Raw genomic sequence first — 24,207 nt, 5'->3', positions numbered from 1 at the left:
AAATGGGATTCCAGATGGTGCAACGCAAGCACTTTAGCCACTAGGCTACTGTGCTGGGCCCATTGAACCACCTAAATGTTTTCTAAACATTTGAATGAAAATGTGACAATATTAAATTTCTAAATCTGAATGATACTGCTTTATGTAATTCTGGAATAAATTCAGTAAATTTAAATTACATAGTACTGGCAATTTCTATTCCTCTATTTTTGAAAAAGATTTTATTTGGAAAGTGAAATTACAGAGAGAAAGGAGGAGAGAAAGAGATATCTTCCATCTACTAATTCACTCCCCAAATGCCCATACCAGCCAGGGTTCGGCCAGGCTAAAGCCATGAGCTAGGAACTTGTTCCGTGTTTTACATAGGAACAGAGGTCTAAGGACCTGCATCATTTCTGCTGCTTTTCCAACTATATTTTTCAGGGACCTAGATTGAAAGTAGAGCAGCCTAGACTCAAACCAGCACCCATATTAAAAGGCGCTTATTTGCCTGAGAGGTAGAGTTACAGAGAGAAAGAGACAAAGAGAGACTTGCAGAGAGAGGAAGAGGCCTCCCATTTGCTGGTTCACTCCCAGATGACTGCAGATTGTCCTGGACCTCCAACGTGGATGGTGGGCTCTTAAGCACTTGGACCAACTTTCACGACCTTCCCAGACTATCAGCAAGGAGCTGGATTTGGAAGTTGAACAGCAAGGAATAGAATAGGCACTTATGTAGAAAATGGAAAACTTATAGAATTAGAATTTGTTTCTTTCATTCAGATACAAAGTATTTATAGAGGTACAATTCCCATTTTTCCTGAATGTTTTATTGTCTTATTAGATATAGGATCTATTAGAAATAGATTTTAATGTTGTTACAGGATGATATTTACAGAATGTGATATAGCCAATAGAAACACATTGCATTGACCAGTATAGGCTATTGTATTTTAGACATTTCTAAATTCTCAGTATAATTTCCCTATCATCTTTAGCATTACATTTTCATAAGATCTTTAGTAAATAATGACATATATAAAGTGTATGCTTCATATATTACTTATTATTTATAGTGCTAATGAAAAACATTCATGAAAGCAACTGCTAGCTCCAGAAATGTAGATGTATGTGGTTAAGGAAAAACCATTTATCCAAACATTACCTATAGCAGGACTGGGAACATTGTTCCAAATTATTATTACGTTTATTTATCACGTTTTTACACTTTGAACTCTGTTCTGACACATGTCAAAGCCACAGACATCCATCCTCATCAGGATGTAATTGTAGATATTGCTGCCTGAAAATTCAGGACACGCATGGATGTGACAGTCATCAGAAGGAGATATATGAGTGGAACAAGAGAATCAGCACTTAGCACAAAATACGTCTTGCCGGTTTATAAGTTGGAAAAAGGAAATGGAAATAAAGCAGCCAGTTTTGCTACTCATCCCTTAGTGATGTTATTATTGTTCATTAACTCTGAAGGATTCAGGTTTATAATACTTTTTGTCTAAAGCATTGTTATATTTTTATCCTTGTCAATTTAGCATGGATATAAATGTGAAAGACATCTGGCATAATTTTTTTTAGAAATGCCTTGTATCTGTTATGTTTGTTGTAGCAATAATACATGACCTAATAACTCCCAAAGGTTTACTATAATGTGGTATATACAGATTTTGTGAAAGTACAAAAGAATATTTCTACTTCTTTTTCCTAAAATAAACAAATTCTGTGAGTTGATATTAGTATCCGAATTGTTTATAAAGGGAAGTTTTATTCATGACATGATACAAAGCTATTTCCCTTTGGCTTAGTGTACCACTAGAGAACAACCTTGAGTTTTTGGGCAGTAAAACTAATGTCTCAACCTGTTTTAATTTCTTACTGGCTGCTAAAAAAATGGATTCAAACAAAAATATTGGCTAATATCCCAAATGGCAAAGTTACAGATAACCTTTCCAGATTTCATACCTTCTCCAACTTATCTTTCTCTTACCTGGCACAGTTTTAAATACCACTTCAAGGGACACTTTTTACTACCTAGTCTCATTTTCAACCTGTGTGTTTTATGCACTTGTCATCCAAACAAGATCACTCTTATTCACAATAATAAAGAAATAATAACACATGAGAAATACTTTCTACATGCCTAGAATTATGCTGTGAATTTCCCCTGCATTATGTTATGTAATCCCTACCATTCCCATTTCAATTCATACCAATTTTTAAGTTGTGTAGATTAGAGAGCTATCAAAAAACAGGAACAGAGCTGGGTGTTGAAAAATTAGATTATATCCATTTCAGCTATACTGTCTCATTCACTCACTCATCCGTGCATCTACTCCTTTTTTCACTGAATATACATTACATGCTTACCATGCAAGAGAGACAGTTACAATTACTGAGAATACAAAAGTGATTCAACATAGTGTCTGGCTTTAAGAGAATGAGAATTTAGTGTGGGTGGGGGGAGGCAGAATCAAAGCTCAGTAGAGAAATTATAGCAATGAGATAAAATCTGTATGTAAAGAAGTATACTAAATTCTGTAGCAAAAGATGAGAAGGGAGGGATGGGGAGGATAAAGCTGCCGTATGTAATTCATATACAACTTTATCTTCACCTTGAATAAAACTGACAAGCAAAGTGGACCAGATGAAGAGGTTTTTTTGTTTGTTTGTTTGTTTAGGTAGCAGGAAGAGTATAAATCCCATGGAAGATAGTGGGTTTCTTGAAAGATCACTTCAAAGTGTCTAAAAACTGTGTGTTTGCAAAGATGTACACACATGTACTTACTTGCTCTGGGTGTCAGCCGACACACAATGTGGGGAGAGGTGTAAGGAGAAGTGAGGGAGGGCTTGACCTACTACATAAGAGAAGTTGAACTTCAGCATGAAGACAGGGGTCATGAGAAGATTTGAAAGAGAATGATACTAAGGATAACAGTTTTCCAGGTTTATCATAGGTTTATCCCCAGCGGGGAACATGAGGCAGCAGGGGAGGCTCGCCCACTGGCTAGTGCTAAGGATGTGATAAGGAACCACTATCATGGTGATAATAATAGGAAAGATTGGATGTTTGTCTGACATTACGAGGGACAGTCAGTAGAGGGTGATGAGTTTTGGACTAGAGGGAATGGAGACAGTACAGAGAAGGAAGGAGACCGTGACGACTTAAAGCTTTTTTTATTTTCCTCATATTCTGGCTTACAAATCTGTTAGTGGGGAAAAGGTACTAATCTCTCTTGTTTAAATACATTTCAAAGGGAAAGAATGGAAATACTTTATAAAGCCTACTATTTGGCATGCTTTGATCTTGTAAGATTATGTTATATTTAAATAACATCAAGCACGTGACCTTCTGCTCCTTATCCTCATTGTGAGCTCTGTTCTACCATGTCTCAAAGCTGTGTTTTATGTCAGGACAGGGGAAAGGCTGTCCCATCCGGATTGCTTTACTGTCCTCATTCCCGTTTAGATCCTGCCAGAGGTACAGGTAGCTTTTCTTAAGTAAGATAGCATTGAGCTACAGGATCTCAAGGTTAAGGTGACTTTCTGTAGTGGGCCTGCCTTCTGTGCTGAGGGCTAATGTAGTTCCATTTTCAAACTCAGATACTCATAACATAATTCACAGTACACATAATATTTTAATATAGTTTTTTTGATAAAGACTTTACTATTACTTTCTCATTCCTACATGTAGACTCACAACAGGTGAAATTTCAATACCTGGCTAGCAAGATATCTTAAAGATTTATTTTTATTATTATTTTGTTTATTATTGGAAAGGCGAATATACAGAGAGGAGAGACAGAGAGGAAGAACTTCCGTCCGATGATTCACTCCCCAAGTGAGCGCAACGGGCCAATACTATGCCGATCCGAAGCCAGGAGCCTCTTCCGGGTCTCCCACGCAGGTGCAGGGTCCCAAAGCTTTGGGCCGTCCTCAACTGCTTTCCCGGGCCACAGGCAGGTAGCTGGAAGGGAAGCAGGGCTGCCGGGATTAGAACCGGCGCCCATATGGGATCCCGGGCGTGCAAGGCGAGGACTTTAACCACTTGCGCCACCGCGCCGGGCCCAGCTAGCAAGATATCTTTATCAACAGTCTTTGGCCAGAAAGTGGAATGTAATCGTGAGGGTTCCTATACTAGCATTATTACATTTTTATTGGAAAGGCAAATATACAGAGAAAGAGCTACAGAAAGATCTTCCATCTACTGATTCATTCCCCAAATGGCCACAATTTAGAAGCTGAGGCAATCCAAAGCCAGGAGCCAGGAGCTTCCTCTGGGTATTCCAGGGGGTACAGGGTCCTAAGGCATTGGGTCATCCTCTACTGCTTTCCCAGGCCACAAGCAGGGAGCTGAATGGAAAGTGGAGCAGCCAGGACATGGACTGGTACGCATATATGGTCCTGGCACATGCAAGGTGAGGACTTCAGCCACTTGGCCATCATGCATGGCTGGAGAATTTCCATTATTAATAACTTGCAAAATTAAGCAAGGACAATGTCCAAAGGAAGCTAGTCTGTTAGCAGGTGGTAGTTCTATTCCTGAGATATAATTCATAGGTAACAATAATCATGTCATCAGAACTGCAAAAGTGAGACGGAACAAGCTAATTCTATAGAAAGGCGAGGGGGGGCGGACAGGATTTGTAAAAATTGAGGCACTGTTGAAATTGTGAAGAGCTTACTTCAATCTCTCTGAGGTAGAGGCATGTCCTGTCCTGAAGCTCCATTAGCACAAGGCTATCACCCATTAGCTGTGTGAGGAGTAACATATTCCTGACTCACATAGGAATTGGCTTAAGTATAGTACCAAGTTAAATGATGCAGAGTTGGCGCTTGGGTGGCAAACATCTCAGAGTCAGGTGGAAAGTAGTCACTTCCTATAAAATACATTGAGCACATGTGATTTCCGTATGCTGCCTTTTAGAACAATTTACTCATTATGCCTCATGTACATTCTCAATTGTCATATTGTGCTTCTTCCTGATCTAAGTTGTTCATAGTGCATTTGTTGCTTGTTTTTGTTTGAATCACAAATTATGCACCGGTTGAAATAAACAGGACAGAGATGCTTCATTTTTAGCAACTCTAAAATGCCTCCTGCATATCCTTGATATAAACTACCTCCATTTATTTTCTGACAAATTAGAAGTCCTTAATACTCAAGCCACGGTTACGAAGCACTTCATAAGCCCTATAGATTAAAAGAACATTATAACAGCAGTTAAAGGACAGTACTATTTAAATTTTATATTCACTGCAGTCATGGGAGTAGAATTTTTTAGATGTGCTTATTTTTTTTTTGGAATTCCCTGCAAAAGCGTTTTTCTCCTTGCAGATACTAAATTAAGTGACTTCTGTTTGTAACCTCTTGCTTGAATGACTCAAAATTCCAGGAAATAAGCATTAATCAAAGTTTTCAAAAACATTGCTTTGATTTTATGCCCAAAATTGTATTAGGTACTCACTGTAAATTAATTACAGACACTTCTTCGTCCTTAGCCCTATCCTAGTGAAACTTTTTTCATTACATTATGCTCAAGTCAAAACATTGTGGACCACCATCTACCACTTCTCAAGAGTTCAGCTTAGCTGGGAAGGGTCTACACTGATCACTACATTGAAACTGGCCACCTGATCACTCTCTGTGACCTTAGCAGCTTTGCCAGGAATTTCAGTGTCACCTGGGATGTTATTAGAACTATAGAGTCTCAGATTTTTTTGTTTTTAATCTTTCAAGCTTTTATGTAAGTGGAACAATCCAAGTGAACTTTAGATCTTGTTGAAATCAGCCACGTCCTCAAAAGCCATGATCTGCTCCTCTAGCATGTCTGTCCCGACTTTGTCATCTTCAACCATGCACTGTATTTGAAGCTTCTGAATTCCATAGCCCACGGGGTCAGTTTAGAGGAGCCCCAGACCAAGCCTTCTGCTTGAATACTTCCGACACACTCCTCCAGTTTTGCTATATGTGTTTCGTCAACCCAAGGTTTCACGCCTAGCAAGATGGAAGACTTGGCAGCAAGTGCAAGTTTTTTTGGCTTTCTTAGACTCATACTGAGCAAGTCATTTTTTTCTTCATTTCTTTGCCTCTTCACTTCCCTCCTTGTCGCCGGACCCAAAGAGGTCAGTGTCATCATCATCTTTGCCATCTGTGCCTCCACTTCCTGTGGTGACTTCCACATCTGCAGGGCCATACTAGCCAAAGTCTTTTTCCACTCTTGGCAAGCTGGCCTTCTCCTTCTCGTAGGACTTGATGTAATTGTACCAGCAGAGGGCATGACTCAAGTCGGCCAGCGGTGGGCCCAACACTGCTTCGAACACTGGTGCACAAACCCCTTGATGTGCCTCTTGTCCACCAGGTAATCGTTGAGCACCTGGAGGCAGGTAGGGATTTTCAGGTCTCGGAACCCTTGGCGGTGGCTGGACCCCAGACCTGCGGGTGGTGGAGCAGCAGAGGGAAGGGCCAGGAGCCTGGCTGTAAAAGAGAGAAAAAGCGAGTCTCAGATTTTAACACAGACTATCTGATTTTACACTAGAGCTCTATGCTTTAGCAATCTCTCCAGGAAAGTCTGATATGGACTAAAGTTGGACAGTGATTAAAACAAAGTAGGAAGGGTTTAGAGACTACCTAGCACCTCTTAAGCTTTTTTTCCCATTTTGTTGTTTTCATGCTGTGTTTATCTCCTGAGAACTGAATGGTATAAAACTGCAATACCATCTTCTGCTGGGCAACAGTTAATCACATTCGTCTTTTTGCCAGTTAAGGAAAGAATTGTTAGATGATGAATGATGGATGGTTTACAATGTTTTTTCCGTTAATATAGTATTATTACTAACTAATATGGTTGATAATTTACTGTAGTGATTAATATCTGATTAAGGAAATGAACTTTGGAGTCAAACTTACAAGGGATTTTATTGTACTCCCTCCCCTTAATACAAGAGTATCCTTGAGAAAATTTTCTATCATTTTAGTTTAAAATTCTAGTAAAACAGAAATTTTTAAAAATTTTCCTATGAAATATTGTATGTATGTGTGGATTAAGAGTAAATGTGTGCATAGAACATGTAGACAGGCCCTGGATTAAGTAGACAATGAAATCTGCTGATAATATATCTTATTTTGTATTTGTGAGGTGAGAATCTCAGACATTTTATTTGAACTTTTATTAATGTATGAAGTATTAAACTTTTGATCATAGGAACTCATCAGATAAAAATAGGGAAGTGAAATAGCCTTCCAAAAGTGTACATTTACACCTTCATAAAATTACATCAACTACAACCTTTTATTAGTAATTTTATCTAGTATTTACCAAAAACTAATTATGCTCTGTCACCATATTGAAAGCATTATCAGGTATATCTGCACATGAGAGAAAAACTAGCAAAAAGTAATGGTAGATTCTATTCCTCACGTAACCAGAAGTCCAAAGATTTGAGTGCCAATATGTCTCTTCTTCTTTCGCTCTTTGCTGGCAAGATAGATCCTTCAGTTTCAGCTATTTTGTCCTTCCAGAAAAGAGAACAGAAATCAAGAACACAAAGGTGGCATGCAACAAAGTCGGTTGCCCTGTATAGGAAAGTCTCAGAAACTGAACCAAACCCAACTCTAAACTTCTTAATCAAATTAGACTGAGCTGAGTCTCATGGCCACTGCTTATTTTTAAGAAAGGATTGGGAACAACTTTCCACTCTTATTGACACCATCCCAAATTAACATTGACATTAACAGTGTTTTAAAATAAATGAACCACAGTGAGAACCTTTTAACACATTTCTCAAATTGATTTTACCATGGCGTTCTTATTTCCCATTGTACTACTTTTCTACAAAATCCCTTTTGGGAAATACAGATATAATTTTTTAATTAACAAGATAATCAGTTTATTCTGCTTACATGATTTAAATAAGTAAATACACCTGCGCTTTGGAAAATACAAAAGTATTAGGAAATAGGGTTACAAGAAATTTTGGTTGTATTTTTTGTCTTTAGTTAAATTGTTTATGAATTTCTTCAGTACAAGGACATAGATACTACTTATGTATCTACTCCATCTTACTCAATAAAACAAATAAGCCATTTTTTAAAAGCAAATTAACAGAGTCTACTTTCAAGAGAAAAATTTTTAAATTTCAAAAAAAAGTTGATATTCTTTTAAAGGGGCCCCGGAAGAGGAACTTTTCCATAAAATTTTCCTAGATCCACAATCCTTCATAAAGGATCTTTTCATTATTTATTGATCTCATCGCCAGTATATTATTACATGTTTTTAAAACACTTTTAATGTTTGTAATCTTATCACATGTAGTAATATATCTTTCTTGTTTTATAGATTTTTTTGAAAAGCATAGTAACATAGAAGGAGAAGAGCAGAGGATGACAGTGGAGTTAAAGAAAGATTGAGAAAGAGAGCTTCCTTCAGCTCGTTCACTGCCCAAGTGGTCATAACAACCAGGACTGGGCCAGGTCAAAACCAGGACTGGGAACTACACTTGGGTCTCCCATTTGAGTAGCAGGAGCCATCTTCTGTTGTTTGACAGGTGCATTAACAAGAACCAGGGTTGAAAGTAGAGAAGCTGGGATCCTCACCAGGACAGAAAACTGCACCTCTGGTCGGTGTATGTGTGTCGGCGTATGTGTGTCGGCGGGGAATGTTAGCATCCTTAGTGTTACCTTGACTTCCTGCACCGTAACAACCACCCATAACGACTGGTCACTCCTTGAAAAATCCACAGCATGCTAATTCTCTACCAGCCTGTAGTGCTGGAATCCCATATGATATGGGCACCAGTTCCTGTCCTGGCTGCTCTACTTTGATCCATCTTTCTGTTTATGGCCTGGGAAAGCAGCAGAGGATGACCAAAAACCTTGAGCACCTATACACAGGTTAGGGCTGGGAAGAAGATCTTGATGCCCAGCTTCAGATCAGATCACCTCTGGCCAGTGCATCCTTTTGGGCAGTGAACTAGTGGACAGAAGGCTTCTCTGTCTCTCCTTGTCTCTGAACCTGCCTTTCAAAATATATATATATATGTATATATGTATATGTGTATATGTATGTATATGTATGTATACATGTATACATGTATATGTATGTATGTGTATGTATATATATGTATATGTATATATGTATATATGTATATATATATATATGTAGTTTTTCTTTATACATGCCTCAAAGCAGCAACTTTTTTCTCAGTGTAAGTAAAAAAAAACTTCTAACTTTTAAAATGAGCTGATTCTCTATGAACCTTCTAAAAAAAAAAAAAAACCCTCACACATACAGTTGGCCTGTCTTTTGTATTGATGCTTAAGGTCTGCAGTGGCCCAACACTCCACAGTCATGTACGTAAGCAACAGACCATGTTTCTGACATTTGTGTGTGGTTATCTATGATTTTGTCAGCCTTTTCTGTGTCATCAGAACTTGTTGATCTTTTATAGATGATGGATGGGTCTTGATTTACCAGGCGTTTGGCAGGATAAATACTTCTGTGATCCTGTCATTACTGAGTTATGGTCCACTCCAAAGTCATTTCAAAACATCAAAGAATAGCTATGTAGTGGGTTGAGAGTGTGCCTGAATTGGAAGGAGATAAGTGGTAAAGAGTCATTTTTTCATGGCCCCTTTCTTTTACTCTTTTTTGTTGAAATAGGATGTCTATTTTTTCATTGTCTTTTTTTAAGATCCCTTTCTACTTAAAAATTATTTATTGTTGTAATGCACTGTCCTATAGCCATTTATTGTATTTGTGTATGAAGATGTAAAAATCTCTTTAGATATAGAAATGTTTTTTTGATCTTTGAGTCAAAAATAGCATAACACAATATGTGGAAAAAAGTACATGCTTTGTTTTTAAGTGAATAAATCACGAAGTGGATGTAAGAATTTTATGTACTGTGATTAAGTATCTATTAGTGATTTTAAAATCTATTTCTAATGTTTAAAAGATTGTATTAAGCATATAATCTGAGGTAATTATTCCTTAAGGGCAAGAAGTAGCTTTTCTACCAGATAAAGTCATTTTATTTTAAAAGTAGTATTCTTTGAGACCAGCATTGTGGCATAGTTACACCACTGCCTGTAACAACCACATTCCCATATGAGCCCCAACTCAGTCCTGAGGTGTTCTACTTGCTGTCCAGCTACTTGTAATGCACCTGTGAAAGCAGCAGAAGATGACGCCCTTATGGCTAAACCCCAGCCCTGGCCCTTGAGGCCATTTTGGAAGTGAACCAACAGATGGACGATTGCATTCTCTCTCTTTTAACTCTGCCTTTCAGCTGATTAATCTCAAAAGTATATGTATATATAAAAAGTAATGCTCTTGTTTCCCTTTAGGGCTTAAGTGCATGAAGTCATATATTTTCTATGTTAATATTATAGCATTAACTAATTGGCCTGAAAATATCCCTCAAAATGAGGCAACAGAGAGCCACAACTATAGCTCAAAACAGAACTTCTAAGCACGTGCTCATGCAGTGACTTCTATGAATCAATCAACTCCCCAGGACTGCTTTCTTGAAGTGATGATACAGGGATTCATTCTGCCTTTTTCTTCTTGTTCAAGTCAAAGCTTTAGTTCCCATAGGAACGAAATACTTTACCCTATCTCTTTCCAGAAGAGATGATTATTGTTTTCTAAGTCCAATGAAATATCTTAGATATTAATTTGTTTAAAAGATATTAACCTAGAATTTAACTATTAAACCCACAAAAGCATAATCATATCTCATCTACTGTTGCAAGGGCTCCTAACCATGAAAGTCTTGTACATCATAAGGCTTATTATACAAATGTACTTCTTTGCAAATTATGGTTTTTCAGGTAAGTTGTTTTGTTAGAATAAAAATTATAAATACTGATTTTTCATTCACATATAGATTTTTATTCATGTATATATGATAATTCTAAAAACTTCGAAGTTAGCCATTTAGGTACAGAGACATCACTGAGACACCAGGAAGAAAGAAGGACTGATGTGAGATAAAGAGATGGAGCTTCGAAGTGAGAACTTTTCCAGAAGCCTCCCCAGTTGTTCCAGTTGTACTCCTATTTTTGCCACATTAACCAGAATATAGTCACTCTACTAAAGTTATGCAGTAGAATCTGATAAATATAGTGTTTTAGCTGGACATTTTGTTTCTCTGAATGAAATTTGTGCTCCAGTAAGAGGAAGGCATGGGAAGATGGAAAGTAAAGTGAACAATTAGCAATTTCTCTTGCAGTTAAAAAGGTTCTCTCTCTCTCTCTCTTTCTCCCTCTCTCCCTCCCTCTGTCCATCTCTCTCTCTCTCTAACACACACACACACACACACACACCACTCGAATATATAAGCATGTATAACATAACATACGTAGAAATTCTGTTATGGGCTGCTGTTGTGGCTTAGTGGATGTGGCCACCTGTTCATGTCCTGGCTACCTCACTTCTGATACAGCTATTCGCTAATGTGCTTGGGAAAGCAGCAGAAGATGGCCCTAGTACTTGGACCTGTGCACTGTTATGAAAGACCTGTGAGAAGCTCTGGACTTCTGGTTTCTGCCTGGCCTGTCGCAGCTGTAATGTCTCAGTGATTTTCTGTCCAGCAGTTCCCAAGACCACCGGTGGGGGGAGAGAGAGGGGGGACGAGGTGATACAGTGCTCCTTGGCAGCAGAAACACTGGAGACAAACTGCTGGTGAAGGATGTCATTTATTTGAAAGAAGTCAGAAGCTTATACAGGGTAGAAAAGGGAGCAGGAAGAAGAGCAGTTCCAACAGTATTCCAACCCGACAAGGACATGCTGACTGGTTAGTAGGTATGTCTATCTCTCTGGACCTGCCAATGAAGTTAAAGGTCAGGGACCACGGGAAATACAGGAAACTGTGTCTCAGGGCAGACTCCTTAAAACAGGTGAAACATTTGACTTCCTAGAATTGTTCATCAAGGTACTCTTAGCACAGTTCATTATAGAGGCAGAAAAGAGAGACTGGAGTGCAGCCCACCACTCTGCTGCATGCAGAGTGAACAGGCCAGGTGGGGATCTGGTCATCCAATGCTGCTGTCAGGGGTTCCCAAGGGACATGGTGTGCCTGTAACCTCCCACACGGGCTAGGCAGGCAGAGATCCTGATGCAGTCTCCCACAGTAATGGCCATTTGGAAAGTTAACCAGCAGATGAGCTATCTCTCACTCACTTGCTCTCTCTCTCCGGCTCTTCCTCTCTGTGTAGCTCTGACTTTAAAATGAATAAGCCGTTTAAAAAGGACTTCTATTTTAATTAATGTTCAGTTGCCTTTGGGCGTAAGAAACTAAGCTAAAAGAAAGAATAATGTCAGATTATTTAATTCCCTCTATTAGTTTTCCACTGATATAGTAAATCTTTAGGCGAGTATTTCTACTCCTGACTGTCAATGAAGTCAATGTTATTTGTAGAATTTTTATACAGGAAAGCAGTTGGTATTTTAAATTAGTTAATACTATAATATAGGGTGAAAAGTTTAACTTGTCCTCAGCTGCAAGTATGATTCTATTTGCATTTTTATACATTTTGAACTGATATATCCCTCCAAAAAGGCATGTTTAGAAAAGTTAGACTTGGGGCTCTATGCAATAGCTAGTGGCTAGACCCTCTGGGATCCTATATGGATACCGGTTTATGCCTTGACTGCTCCACTTCCCATCCAGCTCTCTGTCACCTAAGAAAGCAGTAGCGAATGGCCCAAATCCTTTGAACCCTGCACCCAAATAACAGACCCAGAAGAAACTCCTAGCTCCTGGCTGTGGGTGTGCTCAGCTCTGGCCTTTGTGACCACTTGGGGAGTGAACCAGCAGATGGAAGATATTTCTCTCTGTCTCTCCTTCTCTGTGTAAATCCATCTTTCCACAGAAATAAATAAATATATTTTAAAAGATATACTTGACTTAACATTAGCAATTCATTACCAATATTTTTTCCTATGTGCTTATCACCATCAGAAAAGTGAAATAAGGCCTAGCAATACTTTCTAGTATGTTTGTTAAATATTATAGTGAATTAACTGAGCATATTTTCATGTGTTGTGTCTTTTCCTTCCTCCTCTGCAGGCTGTATATAGATGGTCCATTTGGAAGTCCATTTGAGGAGTCCCTGAACTATGAGGTCAGCCTGTGCGTGGCCGGAGGCATTGGAGTGACTCCCTTTGCGTCGATACTTAACACCCTGCTGTATGTCATTGTGATCCATTATGTCAATATTTCTAGAATCTCTTTTATACTGAAATATTTATTTAAAGAATTCATTTATTCGTGTTCATGATATGCATCTGGTCTCTGTCTATGAGCTTCCTTCCTCTCTTATAGACATTATCCTCCAACAGTTACGTATTCCTGTGTCCTTTTCTCTGTTATGTTGCTCAGCACAATCCTTCATTCTTCTGCATCATTAGTTTAAGTGATGGCACTCGTTCATCAATTAAGAAATATTTTGAGTATTTAGTAAATCTTTCAAATACTGGCAGTGGAACAATGAGCATAAAATCCTTACCCTGAACATACTTATTTTCAAAAGGGAAAATTGAAAAAGCAGTAAGAAGTATTCCAATGATATTAGAGCTATAAAAAGAAAAATATAGGTTAAAAAGATTTAGAAATAAAGGGTTGTGGAATTATTGCCAGAAAAAACTTTTATGATATGACAAATGAAAAAGCCATCCCATGGTTTACTACTTAGCATATTGACAACACACTGAAGGAAAGAAATTTTAAAGGTGAGATTGCATATCAGGAAATATTCTTTTAAACATGTTTTTTCCCCAGAATCTCAAACAAAAAATAATAGTCATGAAAACACAAATAATATCACAGAAGAGTTAACTCTAAAATCTGTGTTTTTCATTTTTCAGGTAGATAGAATTTGCATTACAAATCTGTTTTATTGAGTATTGAAAAAGACATAAGCAGAAGTGATGTTTAAATGGCATTTTATTTCAATTTTTTTAAACTAGATATATTTGAAACTCTCTGAAGTTTCTTACAGAATTAACTATGCTGTAATCTTGAAATCATTTGTTACTGACAATACATTACAAGTTATTTGGACACCTACTGTTGTAAAAAAAAGTTAAAAACATTTTCTTAACCTCAAGTCTACTTCCTAATTTTCAATAGGACTACAGATTTGGAATTATAAATTGTTGGAATGATTACATAACATGTGGTTGCAAAATCTCTTTGATGGTTGCTGAGAAGGGAATAAACAGCCAATCCTTTGGAATGGTTTTGGGTTATTTTGTCAGGAAGCCAAAGAAAGACCTAATGATGTTTGGAGTGCTGCTCAGATAGAATTCACTGAAAATTGAGAACTTGCTCTTCTGAGATGCAAAGGCCAATGTTATTCTTATCTAGGTGTTCAGTTTAGGCCTTCAAATGGAAATGGAAATGAACAATTGCATATAAAATTCACAGGTGTAAACATTTAAATTCATCAAATGTGTTACGTTTGGGTGGGAGGAACTGTATTGCATATGCAATTCATTTGAGAGTTATGATGAATACTATATCAGATGCTTCCATGAAAAGCAGATTTTCAACCATATAAGGAATCTTTAATTGTTTGCTCACCTAATCACTGCCATGTTATTTTAATTTTAAAGGGATGACTGGAAACCATACAAACTTAGAAGACTATACTTTATTTGGGTTTGCAGAGACATCCAGTCCTTCTGTTGGTTTGCAGATTTGCTTTGTGTGTTACATAACAAGGTAATATTAGGATTGTTTTTAGGTTTGCAACATTTTTAAGTTAAAAATACATGTTTGCTTTTTAAGTTGCAAATTAATGAGTGGATTCTAGTTAAGTAGCAATAAAAAACTAAAGTCCCTTTGCGGGGGGCTGGGGGGGTAAAATAGAGATGACTGCTAAAATTAGGTCCACACCTTTTTAGCTAGGGATATTTGTAATTATGTGTATGTGTGTGTGTGTGTTTACGTACATACATATATATCTTGGCACTTCTTATACAGCACCTTTCATTTCAGGCATGGAGGTGGCATTAACATTTCTCTTGGGACATTCACATCCCATATGAAAATTTGTACTTCAAATCCTAGCTACTCTACTTCCAATCCAGTTTTCTGATTACACACACTATATGAGAGGGAGGAAGTGATGGCTTAAGTACTTATGTCCCTGCTGCCAGGAAGAGAGCCAAGGGGAGATTCCCCTCCTGTCCTCAGACTGATCCAGCCCTGCCTGTTGCAGGCATTTGGGAAACAACCATTGGATGAAAGATAGATTTATCTTTCTCCTTCTTAAATAAAGTTAAAAGAAATATATAAAACTTTAAGAAAATGAGCTCTTTATTTTTGTGTTTTTACAAAGGATTTTTAATATAGAAATTTATATATTCAGCAGGAGGTGATGAGTAAATTCAGAATGGCCGAAACATCAGAACATACTTGCTCCAGCACTGTCATTTTTGCTCTAATGTATCCTAGCTCTCAGGGCCATGTTTGATATCCCCAACAGTCTGTCGGCAGACCTCTGGGTACACAGTGCAGAAGCTCAAAAATCCCAAATTCGAACTTTTTTTACTTTTCTAATAGGGCTTAAAAATAGGCAGTCTACACTATCCCTTCGATATCTATCTGTAATGCATCTACCTTTATTTATTCCAAATATGAAAGTAATGCATTTGTGCATCATTGCTATAAATGTCTCAAAACTTTGAGATAAATTAAAATCTTCCTGGTTTCCTCATCCTATCAAGGTAACTAGGGGTAGCTCATGAGTGTCTTATAATTACTCTCATATATGTAAATTAATGCCGTAAATGTATTACTAGGTCCCATTTGTGTGTGTCTGGGTGTGTTAGTTCACATAGAGCTATCTCATTGTTGGTATACAATACAGCATTTATTATGTGGATGTATCTATTTAAAATACTATATAGTAGCTGATTTGTTTTTGTAAAGATAAATTTTATGTCCTTCAAAGTAAGAGTTACAGAGGCGGAGGGAGAGACAGAGAAAACAATGTGACTGCAGTGGCTAGGGATGTGTCATGCTGAAGCCAGGAGCCAGGAACTTTATTTGGGTCTCCTGTACGAGTCACAGGTGATCAATCACTTGAACCAAGTTCTGCTACTTTTGCTAGGCTTTTTTAGGTTTCTTTCTTTCTTTCTTTCTTTTCTTTTCTTTTCTTTCTTTCTTTCTTTCTTTCTTTCTTTCTTTCTTTCTTTCTTTCTTTCTTTCTTTCTTTCTTTCTTTTTTTCTTTCTTATTTTGTTTATTGGAAAGGTAGATATACAGAGTGGAGAGACAGAGAGGAAGATCCTCCGTCCGATGACTCACTCCCCAAGTGAGCGCAACGGGCCGATCCGAAGCCAGGAGCCTCTTCCGGGTCTCCCATGCGGGTGCAGGGTCCCAAAGCTTTGGGCCGTCCTCGACTGCTTTCCCAGGCCACAGGCAGGGAGCTGGAAGGGAAGCGGGGCTGCCGGGATAGAACCTGCGCCCATATGGGATCCTGGGCGTGCAAGGCGAGGACCTTAACCACTTGGCGCCACCACGCCGGGTCCTACTTTTGCTAGGCTTTTAACAGAGAGCTGGAGTGGCTACACACAACACCAGTCACTGGATATTTAGTATTTTATTACAAAAAGTGTTATAATGAGTTTTATTAAATATGCTTCGTTATACATGTGTCCATTCATAAGCCACCATTCGGATATTCAGCAGACTAGGGCTGGAGAAAGATCAGACAACAAAATAAAACCAAGTTTCTGATTTCATGTAACTTATATTCTAAATGGGGGAGCCTGCAAACCGGTAAATGCATACATACTATGTCTGTTTATGAAATTCCAATTAAAACAAAAGAGAAAGTGGCTTTAAAGGCAATCACTACAAACACTAGAGGCCATACTAACTGCTGCTTGAAGCAGGGACTTGAGAGAATACACCTCTTAGGAGGTGGAAAGCAAACCAAGGATCTTCACAGATAAAGGCTCTGGACCTGTAGTGCACTTGGGATATTAAAAGAACTTGCAAAAGATTTTGTGGATAAAGCAGAGTAAGCAGGAAAAAAAAAAGTTAGCAGTGGCAATTAGGCAGCATGTGCTTTCCGTGGAGAGGTAGAATTATGGAAAACTTTGGGCATTATGCAGAAAAAGAAATGATTTCTAGATACATATGCCACAGAATGACTGAGAGCAAGAAAAGCAAGGACATTTGAACATTAGAAGCATTATTCACAATAGCCAAAAGGTGGAAACAACCCAAATGCCTATAAACGATGAATAAGTAGGTAGAACGTGGCATATATCTACGACGGAATATTATTGAGGCATAAAACAAAAGTCAGTTCTGACACATGCTACAGTGTGGAAGAACCTTGAAGATCGTATGTGAAATTAGCTGGATATAATATTCTGCCTATATGATAGAGATAGAGTAGTTTAATTCATAGAACTATAAAATAAAAAGGCGATCCCAGAGTTTGGGGTTGAAAAGGGTGTGGTCCGTAGTCGTTACATCGTTTCTAGATGAGTTTTACAGATGTATGTTCTGCCTCATGTATTTTTTATACAAGAAGATCCAGTAAAAGTCAGGATTGATGACAAGTATCTATTAAATTATTTTTACTTGCTTTTTTATTTCCTAGCATACTTATTCTATCCCACAATTCTCTTTACTTTCTCTTTTTATTCAGAAAAATTGTATCCTTGATAGGTAAACTCCTAAGTAAAAATTCGAGCCTGTTAGGATATAAAATAGGGAATATTTGGCAAGGACATGGAGAAATACTGGTACAGTAGTATGCTCTGAACGTATTGGTAAATGCCTTTTCTTTAAGGAAAAGAGAGAATGATTCCCTCTCATCACCATCATTATTACTTTTAATAGTAGAGCGGCTCATTAGTATTAGACTGCATTTGCTTGTGCTGATTGACTGTGATAAGCAAAGCTACATGTTAAATTCTATCAGGCATATTAAAATAAAAGAAAGTCTGAGTGTACACAGTGATTTTAATAGGTCTGTTCACTTTTATATCTTCCCAGTTCTGGCAAGAGAACAGACCTGACTATGTCAACATCCAGCTGTACCTCAGTCAAACAGATGGAATGCAGGTATGTGGTTGGATGTTAGTGTTAATTAAACAAGCCTTCCAATGATGCAAGATTTATTGTAGGAACTCTTCTGTGAGGACGTTTCTGCAGGTGGTTTTCACAGACGTTTCCTAGAGGAAGGCCTCCTTTGGAATGTGTCCTGAAGCTTATGGCTTGTCCTTGAAATCAGCCAGATAGGACTTTCATTTTCCTCTTTGTAAGAGGTTGGAGCAGGGCTGTGGATGCCATCTGATGCCATCTCTCCCCAGCTCAGTTTTTGTCTCAAGTCTTTCCTTGAGAAATTAGGCTACACATGATTCACACAAGGCTTTATGTGGAGAGAGAAGATGAGGTCATATACAGTTTAGCTCAGTTTCCTTCAAGCAAAACTAAAACGACAGTCATAATAGTCACTCTGGATTATTTATATGATATGCTATACACTGTGCTAAGAATTTTGTTTACATTATCTTGTGTAGTTCCATGAGATTTTAATAGTAGTTGATATTAAGGTACTCAATTTGAATTTGAAGTAACAAACGTTCAAAGACAACATCAAGGAGTGAACAGTGCAATGAATCTGGACGTGAACACTTTCACAGATTTTATTATAGTATTTCCATGACATATTTGTGTAGTGTCTAGAATTCAAAATTGTAATGCCTTTGTGTTACCTGAAAAACTAATCTGGGGCAGGCATTTTGCCTACTGGTTCGAACTCCCATCTCTTATATCCTGATTAGAGTTTTCTGCTAATACACACTCTAGGAGTTACCAGATAAAACCACACATGTGAGACAACTTGATTGAGTTTCTATCTCCCAGCTACAGTATGGCAACAGCCATAGATGTTACAGGCATTTGAACAATGGTTCCGAATATGGAAGCTCTGCTTCTGGCTTTGTGCCTCGCAAATATTTAAAGGACTAATCCTTTTTACCTGGTTAGATTTCTACACTATTTGGTACATTAAGAACTTTTAATACTCTTCTGAAATACGTCAATTTAATTTTCCCTATTGATTTAATTATGGTGAAAGTGTAGAGCATAGATGGTTTCATTCTCAATTTGCTTGCATGGGAACCAGGCACATTTGCCTTTATTCTCACTTCATATTCTAACTTCAGGACTGATTCATATCCATTGTTCTGTTTGTTACAAATAAAGCCCAGTTGAGTGTCACATTTTGACAGACTGAGGGTCTGCAGTTTTTTCTAGCATCATTTCTCCAAGCTGATAATAACAATTTGGAATATTTTATTCATATTATGAGCCAAATATGACACCTGTTTTATGGCAGAAATATATTTTAATGAAAGGTATACACTGAGCCATTTTGAAAGAGCACAATTAGGATGTATTCTTTGTCTTAAATTGCAGCATTTTTTTTATTGCATTTCATTTTGTAACATCTTTTCATAGGCTCTGATGTTCCCCCATCCCCTCTCCATACCCTCCCCCCATGGTGGATTGCTCCACCTTATTGCAGTATTACAGTTCAAATCTAGTCTTGTTTCTTGTATTGCAAGCCTGTGCCATGCATAGAGTCCAGCATCTTATCGCCCAGCTCAATTCAACGGTTTTTTGGGGAGACTGTTGTTTGTTTCGTTTTTGGGGCAGGGGGCTCTAGGACGGCCCTGATGGTCATTGAAAGAGAGGGTGGGGATCCAGAGTTGGAACTAAGTAAGGACCAGAGAAAGCTCCTCTCCCTAGTTGCAAAGGGAGTTTATTGTTTTTCTGTTTATGTAGACCGCTCAGGGCTCCTGGCTGTTGTTCCGGTGACACTGGGCCCTGCCAGGAGGAATTTGGGCTTCTTCCATCCCATGTGGGAGGTTCAAATGGGAGTGGATGACCTCGGAATACTCAGCCTCCAAAGGCACTCCAATTCCCCGTGGTCTCCTTGGCAGTTGGGATATAGTCCTTGGTGCCCGTACTGATAGTCCTTGGTGAGGATCTGGGAGTCTCCAGGGTTGTGATACAAGCCTCCTCTTGTCCACCTGCTCCACTCTGGGATCCTCCCTGCTCTGTGCATATGACCTTCCTGTTAAGAAGTTGTCAGGATCGTTCTTGATACCCCTATGTCTTTGTGGTTTTACTATTGTCTAATGGTGAGTTGAGTCTGTTGTTTATAAGTTACCTGTTATGATCCTGGTAGGTTGTATTTCACGTCTTCCTCACACATTTTAGAGATGGAAGATTTCTCTGCTCTCCCGCCCCATTACCGAGAAGCACAGGGTCTTAAAAGTGCATTAGGTTTTACAGTTCTTTGATGAAGATCATGAGTAGTCTGCCTCACATTGATTGTTGGTTCATTGATTATATCACAATATGTTGTTGCATGAGATACCGGTTGTTAGAGTTTGAAATAATATTACATTTTACACGTAATGTTTTTCATATTGACAGCATTTTAACTTAAATTAAGGCAAACATGTGGTATCTAACTTTTTGGGATTGACTCATTTCCCTTAGCATAATGGTTTCCAGTTGTGCCCATTTGGCCACAAAGAACAATTGCAGTATTTTTTTTAAAGATGCTGAAATCTAGGAAATAATCATGAAAATAATGGATTCTAAAGTAAAAGAGGAAGGAAATGGTACTTGAAAATGATTATGTTTAATAGATTGCAATTTCATACTTTATAACAGCAATTTGATGGAAGAACATAGCATCAGCAGCAGTGGTATTAGAAAATGTAAATATTTATTCAAATCTATGCACCACCTAATTTGTAGCCCCTTTTTTGGCAGAAGATAATTGGAGAAAAATACCATGCACTAAATTCAAGACTTTTTATTGGGCGTCCTCGGTGGAAACTCCTTTTTAATGAAATAGCAAAATACAACAGAGGGTAAGTATATATCCAAAATTGGCCAATGGCTAACGAACAAACTTAAAAATTCTTAAGTCACTGGAAGCAATTTAAAGATTTTTGTTTAGTTTAATTGAAAGATTTACAGAGAGAGGAAGAGCAACAGCGAGAGAGATGAGAGAGAAGATTGTCCGTCCCATTAGCTGGGCTGATCAAAAGCCAGAGCCAAGAGCTTCATCTGGATCTCCCACATGGGTGCATGAGCCAAGGACTTGAGCCATCTCCTCTGCTTTCCCAGGTCATAAGTAGGATCAGAAGTGGAGCAGACAGGACATGAACACAAATATGTGCTCATAAGGAATGCTGACACAGCAGGGAGAGAATTGGTATGCTAAGCTACTCTGCCTGCTCCTTAAATTACTGAAAATTTTTAAGATGAATTAAGAATAGGTCTAGGGAATGGCACTGCAGCATTTCAGGTAAAACAAAAATTGCCTTCAGTACCAGCATTACATATGGACACTGGTTTGACACCTGGCTGCTACACTTCCAATCCGCCTTTTTGCTAACAAGCCTGATAAACTTGTGGAATAAGGGCAAAATCATGTTGGTATACAGGAAACCTTCAGCAGCAGCAAGTTAATTCATACATTCGAAATCAAATGTTTTTCTGCTCTACTAAAATAAGTATATTCATCTTTTAAGGGTCATGTGCATTTTATGAACTCAGAATATTTTCAGTGTAATGTGTCTTTCTGGAAACAGTATTCTATTAGGAGTCAACATTAGGGACTTTGGAAGGAAAAGTATGCATCATGGCACACATAGTGGCTAGCATACCTGTCTTTTGTAAGCTTTCTGTTCAGCAGAGAAATGATCCATACAAATGTTTGGAAAACTGTATGCCAGTACACATGTTTTTCAGTTTATGTATAAATAATTTCATGGTGATCAGGGATATAATGCAGAGCCCACTGAAAATTTTGGCATTTTATTATTAAAGAAATTCTTACAAACATAACTACTAGGATTTAATATAGTTATCTAATTTCATCCTTATTTGTTATAAAAGATCTGCAAACTTTTATTAGAAGTTCAAATTTTCACACTAGTTTTCTTCTTTGGGAATTTATGTTTCTATTAATATAACCTTCAGAAAATGTGTCAAAATGGCATATATTACTCCAGTTAAACTAATCATATTTTATCACTAAAATACTTCTGCAACAGTACTGAACATAAATTGAAGCTTTTATTTTTAAAACTTTATATGAGTATAAAATGGATCATTAAAAAAAAACCATAATTCATGAATTCATGGATGAATTTCACTAATTCAAAATGACTCCTGGCTCCACTTTCAGAAATTCTATTCCAGAATCCAATGAGTAGTGTCCAAGAAGCAAAACATAAGGAGAATAAAGCTATCTGTGTGTTTCAGATTATGTTTGAAACTGCTTCAATTTCTTTCCTGATGAAGCACTTTTGAGATGAATAGAGAAGCATTATTTATGAAATAAAAGTCTTTCTAGTAATTGCAGATATTTACATAGATGAACTTTGTTGACCCAGTTTTGGCTCTTATTCATTTACCATCGTTTTCCAATATCACCCACATTGGGTATGATAATCTTACCACACTGCTCTGACTGTTACTATCCAGTACTCGCATGTTTCTCTTTAATGGCATTCTTGTGTCTGATAAACATTGTTTTATTGATTTTCAGAGTTGTTGCCTCAATAGTTTCTTTGGCTAGTTTTTAAAACCAAATTCCTAACACATCAGAGGCGCACTTATAGGAAACTGTTCTGGAATTGTTGGTTACTGCCATTAGTACTAAAGGAGTACTTACTTGTTACACTGTTCATATATATTTTTTAAGGATTTATTTATTTATTTTTATTGGAAAGTCAGATATACAGAGAGAAGAGACAGTGAGAAAGATCTTCCGTCCAATGATTCACTCCCATCGGCGCAACAGCCGATGCTGTGCCGATCCAAAGCCAGGATCCTGGAACCTCTTCCAGGTCTCCCACATGGGTGCAGGGTCCCAAGGCTTTGGGTTGTCCTTGACTGCTTTCCTAGGCCACAAGCAGGGAGCTGGATGGAAACTGGAGCTGCTGGGATTAGAACCGGAGCCCATATGGGATCCCGGCACATTCAAGGCGAGGACTTTAGCCAGTAGGCCAAACTGCCGGGCCCCACTGTTCATATTTTGATGTTTCACTTTGTATTATTTTTCTAGAAATATCCTAAGTGGTTTAATAAGTGCAGATGTGCACCATATACTGTTGACACTTTGTGTCACTTATTTCATTAATTGAGCAAAAAGCACCATATAAAAAGAAAATTGTGATATAATATTTTAATGTCATGAACATAATTGGTTGAAGGAACGTACAGAAATAAAAATAAGAAAGAGAAGTATATGCATTAGGCTATTGTAGTACTGTAAGACAGTCAGGAAGTGATTATTAATTAAGTCAGTAGACATTGATTTAATACATCATGTAGATTTTTTAATACGAAGTTAAATGGGTTAAACATTATTGGGCTCAAAGTTAATGGCCAGTAACTCTTTATTATGCATTCTTACAGAAAGTTGAAAAGTATATATTTGCATTACATACATATGTATGTTTATGTACATATATATATCCATGTATCTTCACACATATGTATTTTTTAAAGATGTATTTATTTTTATTACAAAGTCAGATATACAGAGAGGAGGAGGAGAGACAGAGAGGAAGATCTTCCATCCGATGATTCACTCCCCAAGTGAGCGCAATGGCCGATGCTATGCTGATCCAAAGCCAGGATCCAGGAACTTCCTCTGGATCCCACATGGGTGCAGGGTCCCAAAGCTTTGGGCCATCCTCGACTGCTTTCCGAGGCCACAAGCAGGGAGCTTAATGGGAAGTAGGGCTGCCGGGATTAGAACTGGTGCCCATATGGGATGCCGGGGCGTTCAAGGCGAGGACTTTAGCTGCTAGGCCATGCCGCTGGGGCCCCATCTTCACACGTATTTAAAATAAACTTAACAAAAGTTGAATGAATCTACAATATGTAATTATTCAACCTACTTTTTCAATGTATGATTTTTCAACCTACTTTTTCATTATAACCCGCTGTACTCTTGTAAGGGGATTTTCAGAACAAGTATTTTATTTTGGTGTAAAAGATTATGAAATGCATGCCTTTTGTGATAAATATTTCTGTAGATTTTTGAAGTGCCCTTGGGTTAATCACAAATCACTGATAATTTGTGGAATTTGAATTGTTTTATTTTGTTTGCTCAAAAAACCAAAGAGATAGAAATCCT

The 24,207-nt window shown here is 37.8% G+C and overlaps 1 protein-coding gene and 1 pseudogene across 2 annotated transcripts in view; one reads left to right on the top strand and one right to left on the bottom strand.

The window, feature by feature from the left end:
* Positions 1 to 24,207, top strand: part of NOX4 (NADPH oxidase 4) — a 139,016-nt gene that overhangs the window by 111,023 nt on the left and 3,786 nt on the right. Inside the window, exons 14-17 of one of the 2 annotated variants that reach the window (XM_040963984.1) lie at positions 13,069 to 13,188; positions 14,616 to 14,724; positions 18,021 to 18,089; positions 20,820 to 20,920. In XM_040963984.1, the coding sequence (XP_040819918.1) occupies positions 13,069 to 13,188; positions 14,616 to 14,724; positions 18,021 to 18,089; positions 20,820 to 20,920 (399 nt within the window). The remainder of the gene's footprint in view (positions 1 to 13,068; positions 13,189 to 14,615; positions 14,725 to 18,020; positions 18,090 to 20,819; positions 20,921 to 24,207) is intronic. The other variant, XM_040963985.1, reaches the window with a different exon arrangement.
* LOC121145263 lies at positions 5,767 to 8,705 on the bottom strand (annotated as a pseudogene).

Source organism: Ochotona curzoniae, unplaced genomic scaffold, assembly GCF_017591425.1.
Source record: "Ochotona curzoniae isolate NIBS_2020 unplaced genomic scaffold, NIBS_Ocur_1.0 scaffold_3223, whole genome shotgun sequence".
NCBI lineage: Eukaryota > Metazoa > Chordata > Mammalia > Lagomorpha > Ochotonidae > Ochotona > Ochotona curzoniae.
The sequence above is the reverse complement of the archived record's forward strand: the minus strand, read 5'-3'. Positions and strand labels throughout refer to the sequence as shown.